The sequence below is a fragment of the Muscardinus avellanarius genome (genome assembly GCF_963383645.1).
Source record: "Muscardinus avellanarius genome assembly, chromosome: 22".
In the NCBI taxonomy this organism is placed as follows: Eukaryota; Metazoa; Chordata; class Mammalia; order Rodentia; family Gliridae; genus Muscardinus; species Muscardinus avellanarius.
Genome location: NC_137808.1, coordinates 4601148 through 4616296, shown reverse-complemented (window position 1 = coordinate 4616296; position 15149 = coordinate 4601148). Strand labels below are relative to the sequence as shown.

The 15149-nt window shown below is 41.3% G+C and overlaps 1 protein-coding gene across 2 annotated transcripts in view; it reads right to left on the bottom strand.

Annotated features, from left to right (window-relative positions):
• Positions 1 to 15149, bottom strand: part of GRM7 (glutamate metabotropic receptor 7) — a gene marked incomplete at both ends in the record, with an annotated part of 645729 nt that overhangs the window by 188444 nt on the left and 442136 nt on the right. For both annotated transcript variants that reach the window (XM_080718117.1, XM_080718116.1), the window contains one exon: positions 12078 to 12218. In XM_080718117.1, the coding sequence (XP_080574243.1) occupies positions 12078 to 12218 (141 nt within the window). The remainder of the gene's footprint in view (positions 1 to 12077; positions 12219 to 15149) is intronic.

The window sequence follows — 15149 nt, the reverse complement described above, 5'->3', positions numbered from 1 at the left end:
TAAACACAACCCCTGCGCTACAGCGTGATGAGCGAGATTTACTGGAGTGAGATCTGAACTCGGCTAGTGTACAGACCCCCTTTCATGCGTCACAGAATTGATGGTAGGAGGAAGAACCCTTCACGCAGGGTCCAGCTTTAAGCACTGAACGCATGAGGCTGCACATACCTGACAGGTTTAGAGTTACGATTGCATTATTTTTTAAAGACAAAGGTCCGGCCTGCCTGACTTCTCTATTTTGGTTGTATTTCAGTTTGGTATCATATGGTAATATTCTAACATATGGGCATGTCGTATTAGTAGAGGTCTTTCATGCTTCCTCTCAGATTCTTTGGCTTTCTTTTTATTTATTTTCCCCTGGGTTCCATCCCTAGTGCAGCAAAAATAAATAAATAAATAAATAAATAAATAAATAAATAAATAAATAAATAAATGCAGGACAACAGCACACATTTTAGAAAAGAAATAATTGATGTTTCAGTTTTGTTTTATTTATTTATTTATTTATTTATTTATTTATTTATTTTTGGTGGTACTGGGATTCCTGGAAACCCTTCTCTGGGCTATACTCCCAGACCTATTTTTTATTTTTATTTGGAAACAGGGTCTCTTAAAGCAGTGAGGCTGGCTTCGAACCTGCGCGATCCTCCTGTCTCCGCCTCCCAAGCGCGGGGATTACAAGTGTGTGCCACCACGCCCGGCGATGTTTCAGTTTTAAAAGTCAGTGTTCTGTGGTCAATATTAGGCTCTGAGTTTCCAAAGTTGGATTCCTAGCTGGGCATGGTGGTACGTACCTGTAATCTCAATACTTGGAAGGTTAAGACAAGAGGATCCCAGGTTGGAGGCCAGCCTCAGCAACTTAGTGAGACCCTGTGTAAAAATCAACAAAAAAAAAAAATAGGGCTCAGAGGGAGGGTGCGCCTGGGTTCAATTCCTAAATCAGTATCGGACACACACGGATTCCTGAAGGACTCAGACATAAATTGCATACACAGGATGCAGAAAAGGTGTCTGTGTCTAAGTTAGTCCCCTTTCTGGCCTCTACAAAGTTATTCGGGTATAAAAGATGAGAACAGAGAGGCTGAGAGGACCAGTGACAGGTTAGAACTGGCGAAAGTCCCCCAGAGACCCTGGGATCTGCCCTCCCCTTGCTGTGCGTGGCCACAGAAAGTTTCCTGAAAGTCATCAAAACCAGATCCCAGCCTGTAGAGACACTGAGGTGAGGACCAAGGGCCTCCACTACAGTGACCTTTCCTCCTGGTTTCCCTGTGAATAGACAGGGTAGGTGCCGGGAAATTGGTCTGTGGGTGCCTGACAGTCCCAGAGAGGTCAATGACAGAACAAGGTGTCCCATGAGTAATTTCAATATTCTGGGCTTTAAAATGGCCTTTTGTGCTTGGGAGGCTGAGACAGGAGGATCTCAGAACTTAGCGAGGCTCTGCTTCCAAATGAAAAATAAAATTGGGCTGGGGGGTAAAGCGCAAAGTACAAAGCCCCTAGGTTCAATCCTCTGTAACTAACATACATACCTTGTAACCGAGGTTCAGTGCTATGTACCAGGTAGAAAAAGATTGTAAAACAGCTGATTAACTAATTTTTTTTTGGTGGGTGAGGTGGGGTAATGGAGTTTGAAACCCTGTTCTATTTCTGAACCATACCATCATTTTGTTTTGCTCTATTTTTGAAGCAGAGTCTCACTAAATTGCAGAGGGCCTCACTAAGTTTGAGGTTGGCCTGGAACCTGAGATTGCTCCTGTTTCAGTCTCCCAAGTACTGAGGTTATAGGCGTGCCTGACTAACTTTATATAAAACACAGACACAGATTTATAAAAGCAAGTGGAATTAAAGAAAACAATCAAAAGTTCTATATTTTATCCTAATAGCTTTGTTGGAGATTTGTACCTATTGTAATATGCAGCCACAGAAAAAGCCACACTCATTATAAGACTGAAGCGTTGTCTGTCTTCTATCAGATTCACCCTGTGAAATAAATGTCACATGACAAAGCTGGCGATGTCTTGGCATCAAAAAGAGATTGCCCTTTTGCTCTTAAATTCCAACTAAAAGTACATTGCAGCTATTATAATAATATCAGAAAATAAAATTTTTAATAGTAGCCAAATTAGAGAACCAGCCTAGGCATCCATGAAAAGATGGGTGGATTATGACGCTGTGGTACATGCACGCAGTGGAATTCTACTCAGCCATTAAAGAGCAACAAAATTAGGTCATTTGCAGTAAAATGGATGGAACCAGGGAACATCAGGCAAAACGCGACCAGCCAGCCTCAGCATGGGGATGTATGCCTGTCACCCCCATACTTGGGAGGCTGAGACAGGAAGGTCCTGCACGTTCTGGTCATTCTCAGCAACTTAGTGAGACACTCAGTGGCCTGTGAGACTGTTTGAAAATACAAAATTAAATAGGCTTGGGGTAGAATGTCCTGGGTTGAATCCTCAGCACCAAAAGGAAAAAAAAAGAAAAAGAAAAAGAAAATGAAGCTTTCATATCTAAATGAATTAAAAACAGAGCTACAAGGCCGGGTGTGGTGGCGCATGCTTGTAATCCCACGCTTGGGAGGCTGAGACAGGAGGATCGCGCAGGTTCGAAGCCAGCCTCAGCTACTTAGTGAGGCTCTCAGCAACTTAGTGAGACCCTGTTTCCAAATAAAATATAAAATAGGTCTGGGAGTATAGCCCGGAGGTAGAAAAGCGCCTGGGTTCCACCCCAGTACCACCAAAAACAAAAAACAAAAATCAAAAATCAAACAAAAAACCAGAGCTACAGAATTAGCCTAAGATTCCATTTTATTAAATGTGATTTAAAAGCCTATTTTTGACTATGTATTATGTAAAGGAACCCAAAGTTTAGAAATATAATTATCTTTTATGGTCACAGGACTTTAATTCAATAATCCATGTTTCAGAAAAGATTTTTATCCTCTTAAAGATTCATTATAATTACCTATCATAGTGAGATTAAAATGTTCATGCATATATCACAAAGGATATAAGGGAGCTTTCAAGAATTCATGAGGATTTCTGATGTGACATTGAAATCATTTCCATTGGGGAAATTTCATTTTAAATGTCTTTTTTTCCCCTAAATTTGATTAGTAAACGCACTCAAACTGTGGCTGTAAATACCTTACCAAAATTCACATTCTATACCTTAGCCTTTGAAGACTCAGAGACATGACTTTTTTTTTTTTTTTTTTTTTTTTACTGTGTCTCTGTGTGACTCTGCAAATAGGAACTGAATCCAAGGCTATTCTACCTCTGAAATACATCCCCAGCCCTTTTCATTTTTTATTTTCAAACAAGACTTGACTAAGTTGCCAAGGGCCTCACTGAGTTGCTGAGGCTGACCTCGAACCTTTGATCCTTCTGTCTGAGCCTCCCAAGGACTGGGATTACAGGTGTGCACCACCACGCCCAGTAACTGTCTACCTTTAAATAATGAATGACATGTTTCCAGTTACCACGAAAACAAACTAGTTACTGACTGAGGATGTCAGGAGGGAAATATTTAAGAGTATTAACAAGAAAAATATCAACCAAGCCTGACACCTAGAGATCCATCAGAGAATCCACAATTTGACAAAGAACTATATTAACACACACTCTCATAACCTATGCTCACTGAGATGAAACCAAAATCAATCTGTGGGGAACCTTGGTTGAAGACAGCACAAAGGTGTAAAACGGAATTTTACCTTAATTCTCATCAAAATGGCTTCACAAAGACTCGGCCCAAAAAGAATGAGATGTCATTCAACTACAACATCTTGATGTGAATCGTTCAATCTTACTGCATAAACTAGGTGCTGCAATACAGCATCTACGTAGCAATGAAAGGTCAATTCGGAATTGAATACTAAAATGACAGGGAAGACTAATTAGTAAAGGCATAAATTCTTTCCGCATATATATTCTCTGAGCGCCAAACTTTAAGGGCTTTGTCCCAATAAAAGTTTGGTTATCAAGTTAACATCTGTTAACTTGATAAAACAGAATCATCTGTTTTAATCCCAACCACAATAACTTTGAAAATTCAATTTTTTAAAATTCTCATTCCATTTTATTCAGTTATTGTATTTATTTGGGTATTGAAGCCATAGCCATTCTATCTGTGAGCGACACTCCCAGTCCTATTTCATTTATTTATTGGGCTATAATAAGAACAAAAGCTTTGAGAAAAACATGGTATCTGAGTGTGGGAATGTCAACCTGTAATCCCAGAATTTGGGAGGCTGAGACAGAAGGACTGCAGGTTTGAAGGAAGCCTAGGAGATTTAACAAGGCTATCGACAACTCGGTGGGACTATCAAAATAAAAAAAAAAATAATAAAATAGGGCTGGAGGTATAGCCTACAGGTAGAACATCCTTGGGTTCAATCTCCAGAGCCACAAAAAAGCAAAACAAATGAACAAAAACCACAATGGCACTTATGGACTTTCCTAACTATTTTACAAGAGAGACTGCCCCTTAAACTACTACCTATGAGAAAGGAAAAGTGAAGTAAGCCGTGGCTTAAGAATTGTGACCTTTCATGCAGGCATGGTGGTGCACACCTGTAGTCCCAGTACTTGGGAGGCTGAGACAGGAGGATCACAGTTTTGAGGCCAGCCTCAGCAATTTAGTGATAATTTCAGCAAACTAGCAAAAGCCCTGTTTCACAACAAAACAACAAAATAGGCTAGGGTGTAGCTCAGAGGTAGAATGGCCCTTCAGTGTATGCACACACACACACACAAAAAAAAAAAAAAAAAAAAAAAGAAAAGAAAATAAGAAAAAAAAAAAAAGAAAAGAATTGTGACCTTCCAAAATGCTGGAGGATGTTATTTATCCTGTGATATCTTTCCACTGTGAACATCGGTTGATGAAAGATACAAATCAAATTTGCTTATCATGGGACTTAAAAATCTGAGACATGAAATACAATGGGTCATTACAAAAAGAGATGCCACCCATTTATTTATGGTCTGTCGTCACAAAAGGATAACAAATCTTTCGAAGTCAAATCGCCCCTTCAGAGGGTGATGGATTCCTGCGCACCGAGTTCTCCTCTCCGGTGCAGAGGTAATGCGTGCACATCTGCGTTCACCAAGTAGCATCTGACAGGACAGTCATGTTAGTTAGACAAATGCTTTGTGTAAGCCATAAGATATGACAGCAAGATGATTTTTATGGCTGCTGCAGGCAAATACTCAGATTCTCAGAACCTTCTGAGTTTGCAGAAGGCATCTGGGAGCTAACGCTCGGAGGATGCTACAAACCCTATCAGGACACCGCTCGGTGCAGTAAAATGGACACGGTCTGGGGTCTGTGGAGCCAGGACTCAAGGATGGCTGGACACACAGCCTGGGGTATGGGCTGCAATTCCTCAGGCCTTGCGCTTCAGGTTCTGAAAACTTTCTGGAATATATACCCGGGGAAGAGCTGCTGACTACACTTGTGCACTTAAGTCTACTCTCTGGCTATATTCCCCATCACACTTTGACTTAAATCATGGTTATCCTTAAGACCGACACGGACAATAAGCTCTTCCGAGATTGCTCACAGACAACTCCATTCAGCCCAGACAGCAGATAACTGTGACCCGAACAGAGCTATCGGTGCCAGTATTATTTCAGATTCTGTATTTGAATCATCTGTTTTAATCCCAACCGCAATGACTTTGAAAATTCAGTTTTTTTAAATTCTCATTCTATTTTATTTCAGTTATTGTATTTATTTGGGTATTGAACCCATAGCCATTCTATCTGTGAGCGACACTCCCAGTCCTATTTCATTTCTTATTCTGAAATAGGGTCTCGGTAAATTGCAAAGGGCCTCACCAAATTGTTGAGGTTAGCCTTGAACCTGTGATCCTCCCGTCTCAGGCTCCCAAGCACTGTGATTACAGGTTTGAGTCACCATGCCTGGTATATCTTCATTTTAAAAATAAGGAATGACTGAAAGATAAAATAATGCCACGCAAGGTTTTATGGGTAGGGTAATTAGATCTACTGAGAAAGGGCCGAGGATCTGGGAACAGGAAGGGTGACTCCATCTTTATAAGAAACAAAACCCAGGGAAGGTATAAGATAAAAGGGAATCAATGACCAGACAAAGACTATGGAAATCAAACTGCAGGCCCTTGTGTGAGCCACATTCTGAGGACCACCTGTGTAAACAATTCCAAGTGTGGTCAAAGAAAAAAAAAAAGGCAGTGGGTGGAGGAAAATGGTACCAGAAGATTAGACTCTGCCATGGCCATAGGCCATCAGATAATAATTCAAATGAGGGATTGAAACTGCTCAGAAGATACTGGGTCCCCAAGACCCAACTCGGACCCATGAAAAAAGAGCAGATGGAGGACCACAGAAGGGATACGAATTTGCCTCTCAAGAACTGCAATGGCTGCTCCCCTAGAGAACTCCTCCCCTGAGCAGGACCTGGTCTGTCTTCTTTCTATCTTTTCCTTAGCCTCCGAATCAACTTTTGTATTTCTACACCCTTCGTTACTCCTTCATCTTTATTTGTCAACATCTACTAGTCAAGACCCCATGAAAAGGAGAAACTATCGCTAGAAGGCAGATCCCGGCTTCTTTGAATCCAGAGCCCTCTGGATTCTTAACCACTTGGAACGGTGATGTTCCTGACTTCAGAATAGCCTCCATCCCCTCTTCCAAGACATTATTTGTGTGATTTTCCTTTTTTCCTTAATCTTAACATTTCTCTAGAGACGAAATTAGTCCTAGTGAGTGTATACGGTAAACTGGTCTGTGGGTCAGCCGTAAACCGTCTAGTCTCAAGGGTAAAGACACTCAACTAGTGGGCTCTACCTGAAAGAACATTAGTACAAACTAAAAACAAATTCCACCTCATATTTCTGCCACTCAATTATAAAGAGTCTGCAGCGGACTGCGCGCACGGGCGTGCTTCAGAGCGTGGAGAATCGGCACTGTCTTCGTGAGGAAATGCATTTCCACTATAAGGTAGCAAAAATGGCAGTAATACCTAGTTTGGATTTAGAATGACCCCCACGGCACGAGGCAGCCATGTTGCGGCTTGGTGGCTGGGGGTCTTGGGAGCATGGCCCAAGACAGTGTTTCCAGGTACTAATGGAAAATGCTGTCAAATGCAGCTTGTGTCTTTTGTGAAAGCCTGGACCATCATATATTTGTTCTGCTGTGTGTCCCCTTGAAGGACAACAGCCCAAATAGCCCGCGAACAGGATCTGCCACTACCGATGCTTGGCACACCGCACTGAAAATCAGACGACTAGTATGGAAGGTAGAAGGCAGATTGCCAGCTTGATGTAGAAATCAAGGTAAAGCGGAAAGTTCTTAAAATGTTTGGGAATGTGCTAGCCTCCCTTGAAGAAAATGTTAAATGACTATGGAGAATTCACGGCAACAAAGATGACACGGTTGCGATCTGTAAGAGCGCCTGTCCTTTGGCCCCAAGTAAAATAATAATAAAATAAAAATATTTTTAATAGTAAAATATATTTTTTCTACCTCCAAGCCACACCCCTATCCCCATTTTCCGCTCTCCATTTTGAAACAGGGTCTCGCTTTGCTGCAAAGGGCCCCACGAAGCAGCAAAGGCTGTCCGCCAACTACACTTCTCCTGTCTCAGCCTCCCAAATGCTAGGACCACGAGCATACACCACCACACCTGACTATTCTCTCTCTCATAGTTTATAGATATACTTTATTTTTGTGTGGTACTGGGGATGGAACCCAGGGGCTTTCTACCTTTGGCCTACACTCCTAGTCCTATTTTCCATTTTATTTGGAAACAAGATCTCACTAAGTTGCTGAGAGCCTCACTAAGTAGCTGAGGCTGGCTTTGAATCTGCGCGATCCTCCTGTCTGTCTCAGCCTCCCAAGTGCCGGGATTACAATCATATGCCGCCACACCTGGCTTATTCTATATTTTTTAATAAATATTTTCAACATCGCTCTTCCTCTCATGACATATTTACTCTGATGGGATTTTAGAACTCATCATTATTCTCTGAATTCAGAAATTTGGTTTCTTCCTGTATTATAAATGTCATTCCTCATTTTTCAAAAAGCGCCTTGTCTGACATCTGATTCATTATATGTCTGTGTGGAGCTAACATAGAACAAACGGCTCATGCTGGCTAGGTAGCCTATACATTCCAGAGGACACACACGATTGCATTTCAATTTGAGCTCACAGCCAAGCAGTGAGCATCGTATAACTTCTATCCTTTTTGCGGACACTGTCGTAGAAAGACATAAAGGGGGCTGTTTTCTGTTTTTCTCAGATCGGAACATCCAACCTTCTTCATGTTGTCAATCTACCACCCCCAAACCACTCAGCTGGGAGCCTTCTCATCTTGTGGCTTCTTACTAATATATATGTTCTGTTATCTACCTACCTATTATTATCAACCTATTATCTGTTGTATACCTAACATCCATTTATCTATCATCTATTTATCTATTATCTACCTACCTACCTACCCACCTGTCATCCATCCATCTATCCATCCATCCATGCATCCATCCAATTGATCTTATTGGGGATTTAACTCTAAGGCATTCTAGTGCCAAGCTATACCCCCAGCCCTTTTATTTTTTTGCTTTGCCACAGTCTCGCTAGGTTGCCGAGAGTCTTTTCTAGGTTGGTAAGGCTGGTCTTAAACCTGGTGCACATTCTTTTAATGTTTCCCAATCTGGTGACTAAGGCAGATTTTCCCTACACCTCCCATATCTTTAAATCCACCAATGTTTCCTTCTCCTGCCCATCCCTGTCCCAGGTTGATTCTCAGCCTCTTGACATAGTTTCGAGGACTCATTACTACACCGGAATCTCACTACACTGCATCATCTCTCCTTCTACGTAGTCACTACCAACATGGCTTTTCTCACAACCTTCCACTTCCAAGTTGAGGTGTACTTAAATTTCAAGATTTTAAAAGTAGTCATTTGGGAGCGCTACAAAGCAATATACAAGCTTAGGCGGACTTGGAGAATGGAAAGATAAAGACACATGACCTTCTCATGCTATTATGGCCAGCTAGGAAGCTCCCTGAAAAGTTCAGGGTTGATACAGTTAAGTCATCAAGGTTCTAAGCTATTAGTAAATAAATCCATTAAAGTAGATTTATGTGGGCCGTAACATAGGCTGGTGGGTGTGGACTTATAGAGACAGTTCTGGGTCATTGAATCCCCGTGCTTTCTGATCTCTTGCGTCCGGCCTACTCAATGTAAGAGCAGAGCCTACCTTTTTCCCTCTGTTTTACACCATTATGCTCTCAGCTTCAAACCCTGTCTTCACATAGACTGAACCCAGAATCTCCAAAAAAAAAACAAAAAAACTGAGCACATACATCTTCCTCTATGGTGTGTGGTCAGTTGATGAGGATTATAACAGTGAGAATGTGGTCTGGGACAGATATCAGGATGATAGCAATATTTACCACCTTTCAATCTGATGCATCTTATCACAGAGGAAGTAGAATAAAAAGAAAAATGGGATGAGAGAATAAAAATAAATTGGGGCCATGAGTTATTTAACAAATGCAAAATATTCACATGAGAGGAGTATGATAGGAAGAGAAACATTCCTATTTCTATTTTTGTAAAGTGTTGGCTTAGACAGTAAGTTGACTTGTTATAAACCAAAGTTCTCAAAGATCAATACTAAAATGTGACTTCAGATAAAAAGCCTAGGTAAGTTATGAAGACGCAGGGACCTTGAGACAGGAACAAACCTAATGCCCCTCAACAGCCCATTCCACCTCCTGATATTCTATAGAACATCAAATGTCATAGGAAATGCAGAAAATGGTCATCAATCATCCACATACTCTGGTACACTTGAATGTGCCCTGTCTTAGAGACAAATTATCCAGATGTCAAACTAATTTTTTCAGTTTCCACTTGAAAGCTTTGTGTCATAGGTCCAGTCACCATTGAATTAATTTTATTTTCCCCTCCAACATTATAGGACCCTATTTCTGAAAACACTTATTATACAACATGGTCTGGAGAACATAGCTAAACCACACCCTGGTTCACTGTTAGGTCTCAGGTATATGGATCACACCGACTTTGTATCCTGTATTTATACATGTCCTCACTTATATCTTGTACGTTTGTTTTCAATAAGACCTCCTTAAGGAATCACACTGTACTTACGCATCTTTATACCCGTCACTGTGTTAATTTTAGCATCGTGCCAAGACTTCATGCATCTCAGAATCAGGTATGATGATCGGCAGCTTAACCCTCAACATTCACGGGGCCAGAATTCAAAGAGCTATTGCCAAGTTAAACTAACAAGAACCATGTCCAACAAAAATGTCTCTTTCTTAGCTGGGCGTGGTGGCGCACGCTTGTAATCCCCGCGCTTGGGAGGTAGAGACAGGAGGATCGCGCAGGTTCGAAGCCAGCTGCGGTGGCTTAAGAGACCCTGTTTCCAAATAAAAAAGTATAAAAATAGGTCTAGGAGTGTAGCCCAGAGGTAGAAGGGTTTCCAGGAACCCCAATACCACCAATCATACGAAAGATACTTGAGGGTTTGGGGATCTCAGTTACCATTATGATTGCTGAAAGCTACTGGAACATACAGTGGGAAATTATATTTATGTAGTAAGATGATACATTATGTCATATCCTTGTGCAATACCCCTTGCATGGTTATTCAAAAACCCAGGAGAAATTCCAGGTATATCCCAACAGAACTTAGTCCCTGTGTCTCTCTCTGCACCTGCAGCCTCAGCCCATGATCCTTTCCCTTATTCTTTATATTTCAGTCACATTTTTATGTTTTTTACACTCTGAGAGTTGCTATAATCCCTCTTGCTCCAGATCTCTGTCTTGTTACTCTTGTGTAAGAAGCTCTCAAACCCATTTTTCTCCTTCCCCAATCAGCCGATGTCTACCCCGTGTTCAGATTTCGACTCAAGCATCATTCCCTGAAGGACGCCTTATGAGAAAGCTTTGAACTCTGCTGATTCAAATTCCTCACTTGTATGTCCTAATAACCAACAGAACATGGGTTGGAGTTTATAATTATGCATTTGTTAGAGAGAACACCGGAATAACATTACATCTCCCCTGATCAGACTCTAAGAAATGTGAAAATAGTGTGTCATCTGGTTTTTATACCACAAGACTGCTGGTACTTAGCAGAAAGAATGTTATTTAATAAACATTCATGAATGAAGACATTAACATGTGGTTTTCCTTCTGACTTCTCAATCTTTCTCTCTCACACACACACACACACACTTTTTATATGGAATTATCAATCAAGTATCATATGAACAGTGAATATGTTAGGCAAATTTTAAATATGAGAAACAGTGAATTTTTAAGCAGATTTTAAATATCAGGTGACTCCGGCTTAAACATCATGCAACTCCTTCAGGGTTGTCACTATTATAAACACAACCTCTGTGTTTTTATCATATATACTGTCCCTGAACTGGGAACAGTGGTACACACCTGTAATCCCAGTACTTGGGAGGCTGAGTCAGGAGGATCACAGGTTCAAGGACAGCCTCAGCAGTGAAGTGAAACTGAGTAACCTAGGGAGACCCTGTTTCAAAATAACAAGAACAACAAAAATTTAAAAGAAAGGTTGAGAGTGTAGCTTGGAGGTAGAATGCCTGTGGGTTCAATCCTCAGTTATTCTCACACACACACACACACACACACACACACACACACACACACTCCTTAGTGATAATTAAAACTGGTGCAGGTATGGGATTTGTTAGAGATCTTTATGTGAAAATTATTCCAATCTCCTGAACCAATACTTATCAACAGACACATTCACAGCAACGAGACCCCTTCTGAATTCCAAGACTCAGGGAAAATGTCAATTACTGCTCGATGCATGGGCAGAAAAGAATATATGCTTGTCTGTACTCCTCTTGTCCTACAAGAATTATGGCTCCTGTTCCCTTTTCTGAAAAATCTAGTAAAATTCAATTTGCTTTTTCAATCTGTGTCCAGCCAAGCTTCCTTCTGTCAGCCATGCAGACATTTCAATGCTAGCCACATCAGGAGGCAGGAGGAGGCCGATGAGAACAAAATTACCTGTGCATTTGCGATCCGTGTCTTCTTTTTTTGACCCACTAATCGTCAACTTGCAGTTGAAGTTTTCCTCCCAGTATTCAGCAAACCACACGTTTCTTCTGTTGTTTTCAAGCGTGCGAGACGTAAAATAGGCGTCAAATCCTAAACAGAGGCAAATGAAAAGGTCAGTGATTCAGGGGTGCTGCTGGTGCATCTGGAAATAAAAACACCAGCAATGACTTGGCCGTGTCTTAACAGAGGGGATGTGCTTTTGTGTCAATAAAAAAAAAAAGTCAAGAAAAGAAAGACTATCTATCTATCTATCTGTTCATATTCTCAGACTAACCTATGGATAAATCTCTAGTTTAATCAGAAGTTCTACCTATAAATATCACTTTAGCAGTGAAATCTGCAACAGGGACCCCAGGAAAGACCCAAGGATCACACTGTGCTTTGCATTTTGAATGAGCCACACCAAAAGCAAAGTTCCCAGCATTATCAAGATAAGAACGGGCGCTATCAGTGTCTCTGACACACCGGATGCTGATTACATTGGTGTGTCATTTTTTATTAATCAAAGCAAGCTATGTGGCAGTTACCACAATTCCCATTTGGCACATGAGAAAATAGAGGGTTTAGGGAAAAAAAAAAAAAAAAAAAAAACACCTGTTCAGCTGTGCGTGGTGTCCCACGCTTTTGGGAGGCTGAGACAGGAGGATCACAGTTCTAAAGCCTGCCTTGGCAACTTAGCAAGTCGTCTTTCCAAATAAGAAATAAAATCGGGGTGGGGGTATAACTTGGAGGCAGAATGCCCCTGGGTTCAATCCCTAGTAACACACACACACACACACACACACACACACACACACACACACAGTAGCAAAACAGCTATCCAGGGTCAAACTTTCTGTGCTTGGTCATTTCAGCTCTTGCTCAATGAGTACCATTTTTAGAATTCTTTCAATTTAGGATTGTCCCATCATACAGTTGATTTTATAGTCAATTTGGAATAAGAGGCGTTTTTTTTTCCTTTTCTTCTTCTTCTTTTTTTTTTTTTTTTTTTTTTGCGGGTCTGGGGACGGAACCCAGGGGCATTTGACCTCCGAGCTACACCCCTTGCCCTATTTTTTATTCTTTATTTTGAAACCGGGTCTCATTGAGTTGCAGAGGGCCTCACTAAGTAGCTGAGGTTGTCCACAAATCGCGATCTTCCAGGTCTCAGCCTTCCAAGTGGCCAGGTCCCCAGGAACTTTCTTCCTACCTTTTCAAGATAATAACAACTTTAAGTATCCAGATGGTGCTACAAAGTCTTGGAAGAAGCAGAACGGAATAAAAATGACTAGATTCAGGATCACAAAGGCTCAACTAAAACCCCAGCTTCACTAAACTCACTACATCATGGAACTATGAAAAGTACACACTTAAACTTTTGAACCATCCTTTTGTCCCTCTATAAAAATGGTGGTGACACTACATCCTTCCCCCACAGTGTCACTGTGTCACTGGAAAGATGGGTAAAAGGTACAGAGTTGAAGGCCAAGGGCCATCGAAAAATGGCCTTACTTTCATGGGCTTAACGTATTCAAAGCAAGTCAAATGTTAAAAGCATTTAAATTACATCCATGGTCACAATTAGCAGAGCAAGGCAGACTTCTACACTCTCTCCTGTTGAGGATCAGGTGCGCTCTAGGACGTAGTTACCACTCAGTCTATACCGCAGAGGTAGAAGTGAGGACAGAGATGACTCTGGAGCCAGGCCTGGCTGGTTCCAGACCCTCTAGCTACTCACCCCAGGCTGTTAATACAGCTGTACATTTTAGTGGGTGGCACAATCACTTGGGTAGGTGACCAAGAACATGGAGCCCAGATTCCCTGAGGTAGGAAGGACCTTGGTCTTTTGGGGACTTTTATCTCAAGTCCCCAGGAGATCCCCATACCTAGTAAAGGGTCAAAGTACCATGTGGGTTTTACTTTCTCAGGCTAGTTCCTCTAGGCCTCTCTCAGGCTAGTTCCTCTCTCCTCTCTCTGAGGTACCTCATCACCAAACTACCATACTAGCCACCGAGTCCACTGGGAAGTTTAGGGGCTTCATGGTAGAACAAAACAATTACCAGGCTGGGTGTTGGAAGAGGTAAATCAGTCAAAATGGCACCATGGGCTTAAGGATCTGACAGTCCAGGACAAAAGGGCAGTTTCAGAAAACAAGGATCAGGTAATTCAGAGTGCGACATGGAAGTAAAATGGATATGATTCCATGGACTTGTATCTTGCTGAATACCTCTGCTTAGCTGAGGCAGATTTCTTTTAAGATCTGACTATCTCCCTATTTCTCTTTACGAGAGCTATGGCAAAAGTAGATTTTTTTTTTTTTTTTTTTTTTTTTTTTTTTTTTTGCTAGTTGCCTCTACTCAATTTCATTCATAAAAAAAGGAAACTATCTATGAGATCTTGGAGTTCCTACAAGATATTATTGCAGCCAGTGTCTACAATGTCCTGGAGTACCCTTGGCTCTCTCTGGGTGAGGTAACCACACAGCCCTTCTTTACAAAGGGACAAAGAGGGTCTGATATCAGGTGGTTTAAAGCTTTCCCTCTGCCTGAGATACTAAGCTCCTACCCCATCCTGTCTTGTTACAGTAGATGCATTCTGAAGACTCTACCTATCTTAGTTTTAGATCAGGCTACTCCATTCAAAATGAGCAGACAGAGTCAGGAGCAGATGTGTAAATTAGAATACCCCTAATAATCAAACTGTGTGTGTGTGTGTGTGTGTGTGTGTGTGTGTGTGTGTGTGTGTGTTTCATAGTAAGCTAAGACTTTTTCCCACATCCCTTACTAGATCTCAGAAGAAAAGTGATACGGACACATAGTTCAGTAATGTTGGTTAAATACTACTAGACTTTTAAAAGTAGAACTCATGGCACAAAGGCCTGGGCTTTGGTTCAAATGAAGCAGAATCAGGTTATATTAAAGAAAGATGAATCTTTTCTGCAGAGCTGATGAAATTCTTAGTAAGAAATGTTCCCTTTTGTTGGACAGATGAGTTCATTTTGGAAACGAGCTCCCACACTCGCTCTCCTGAAGCCGATGTCCC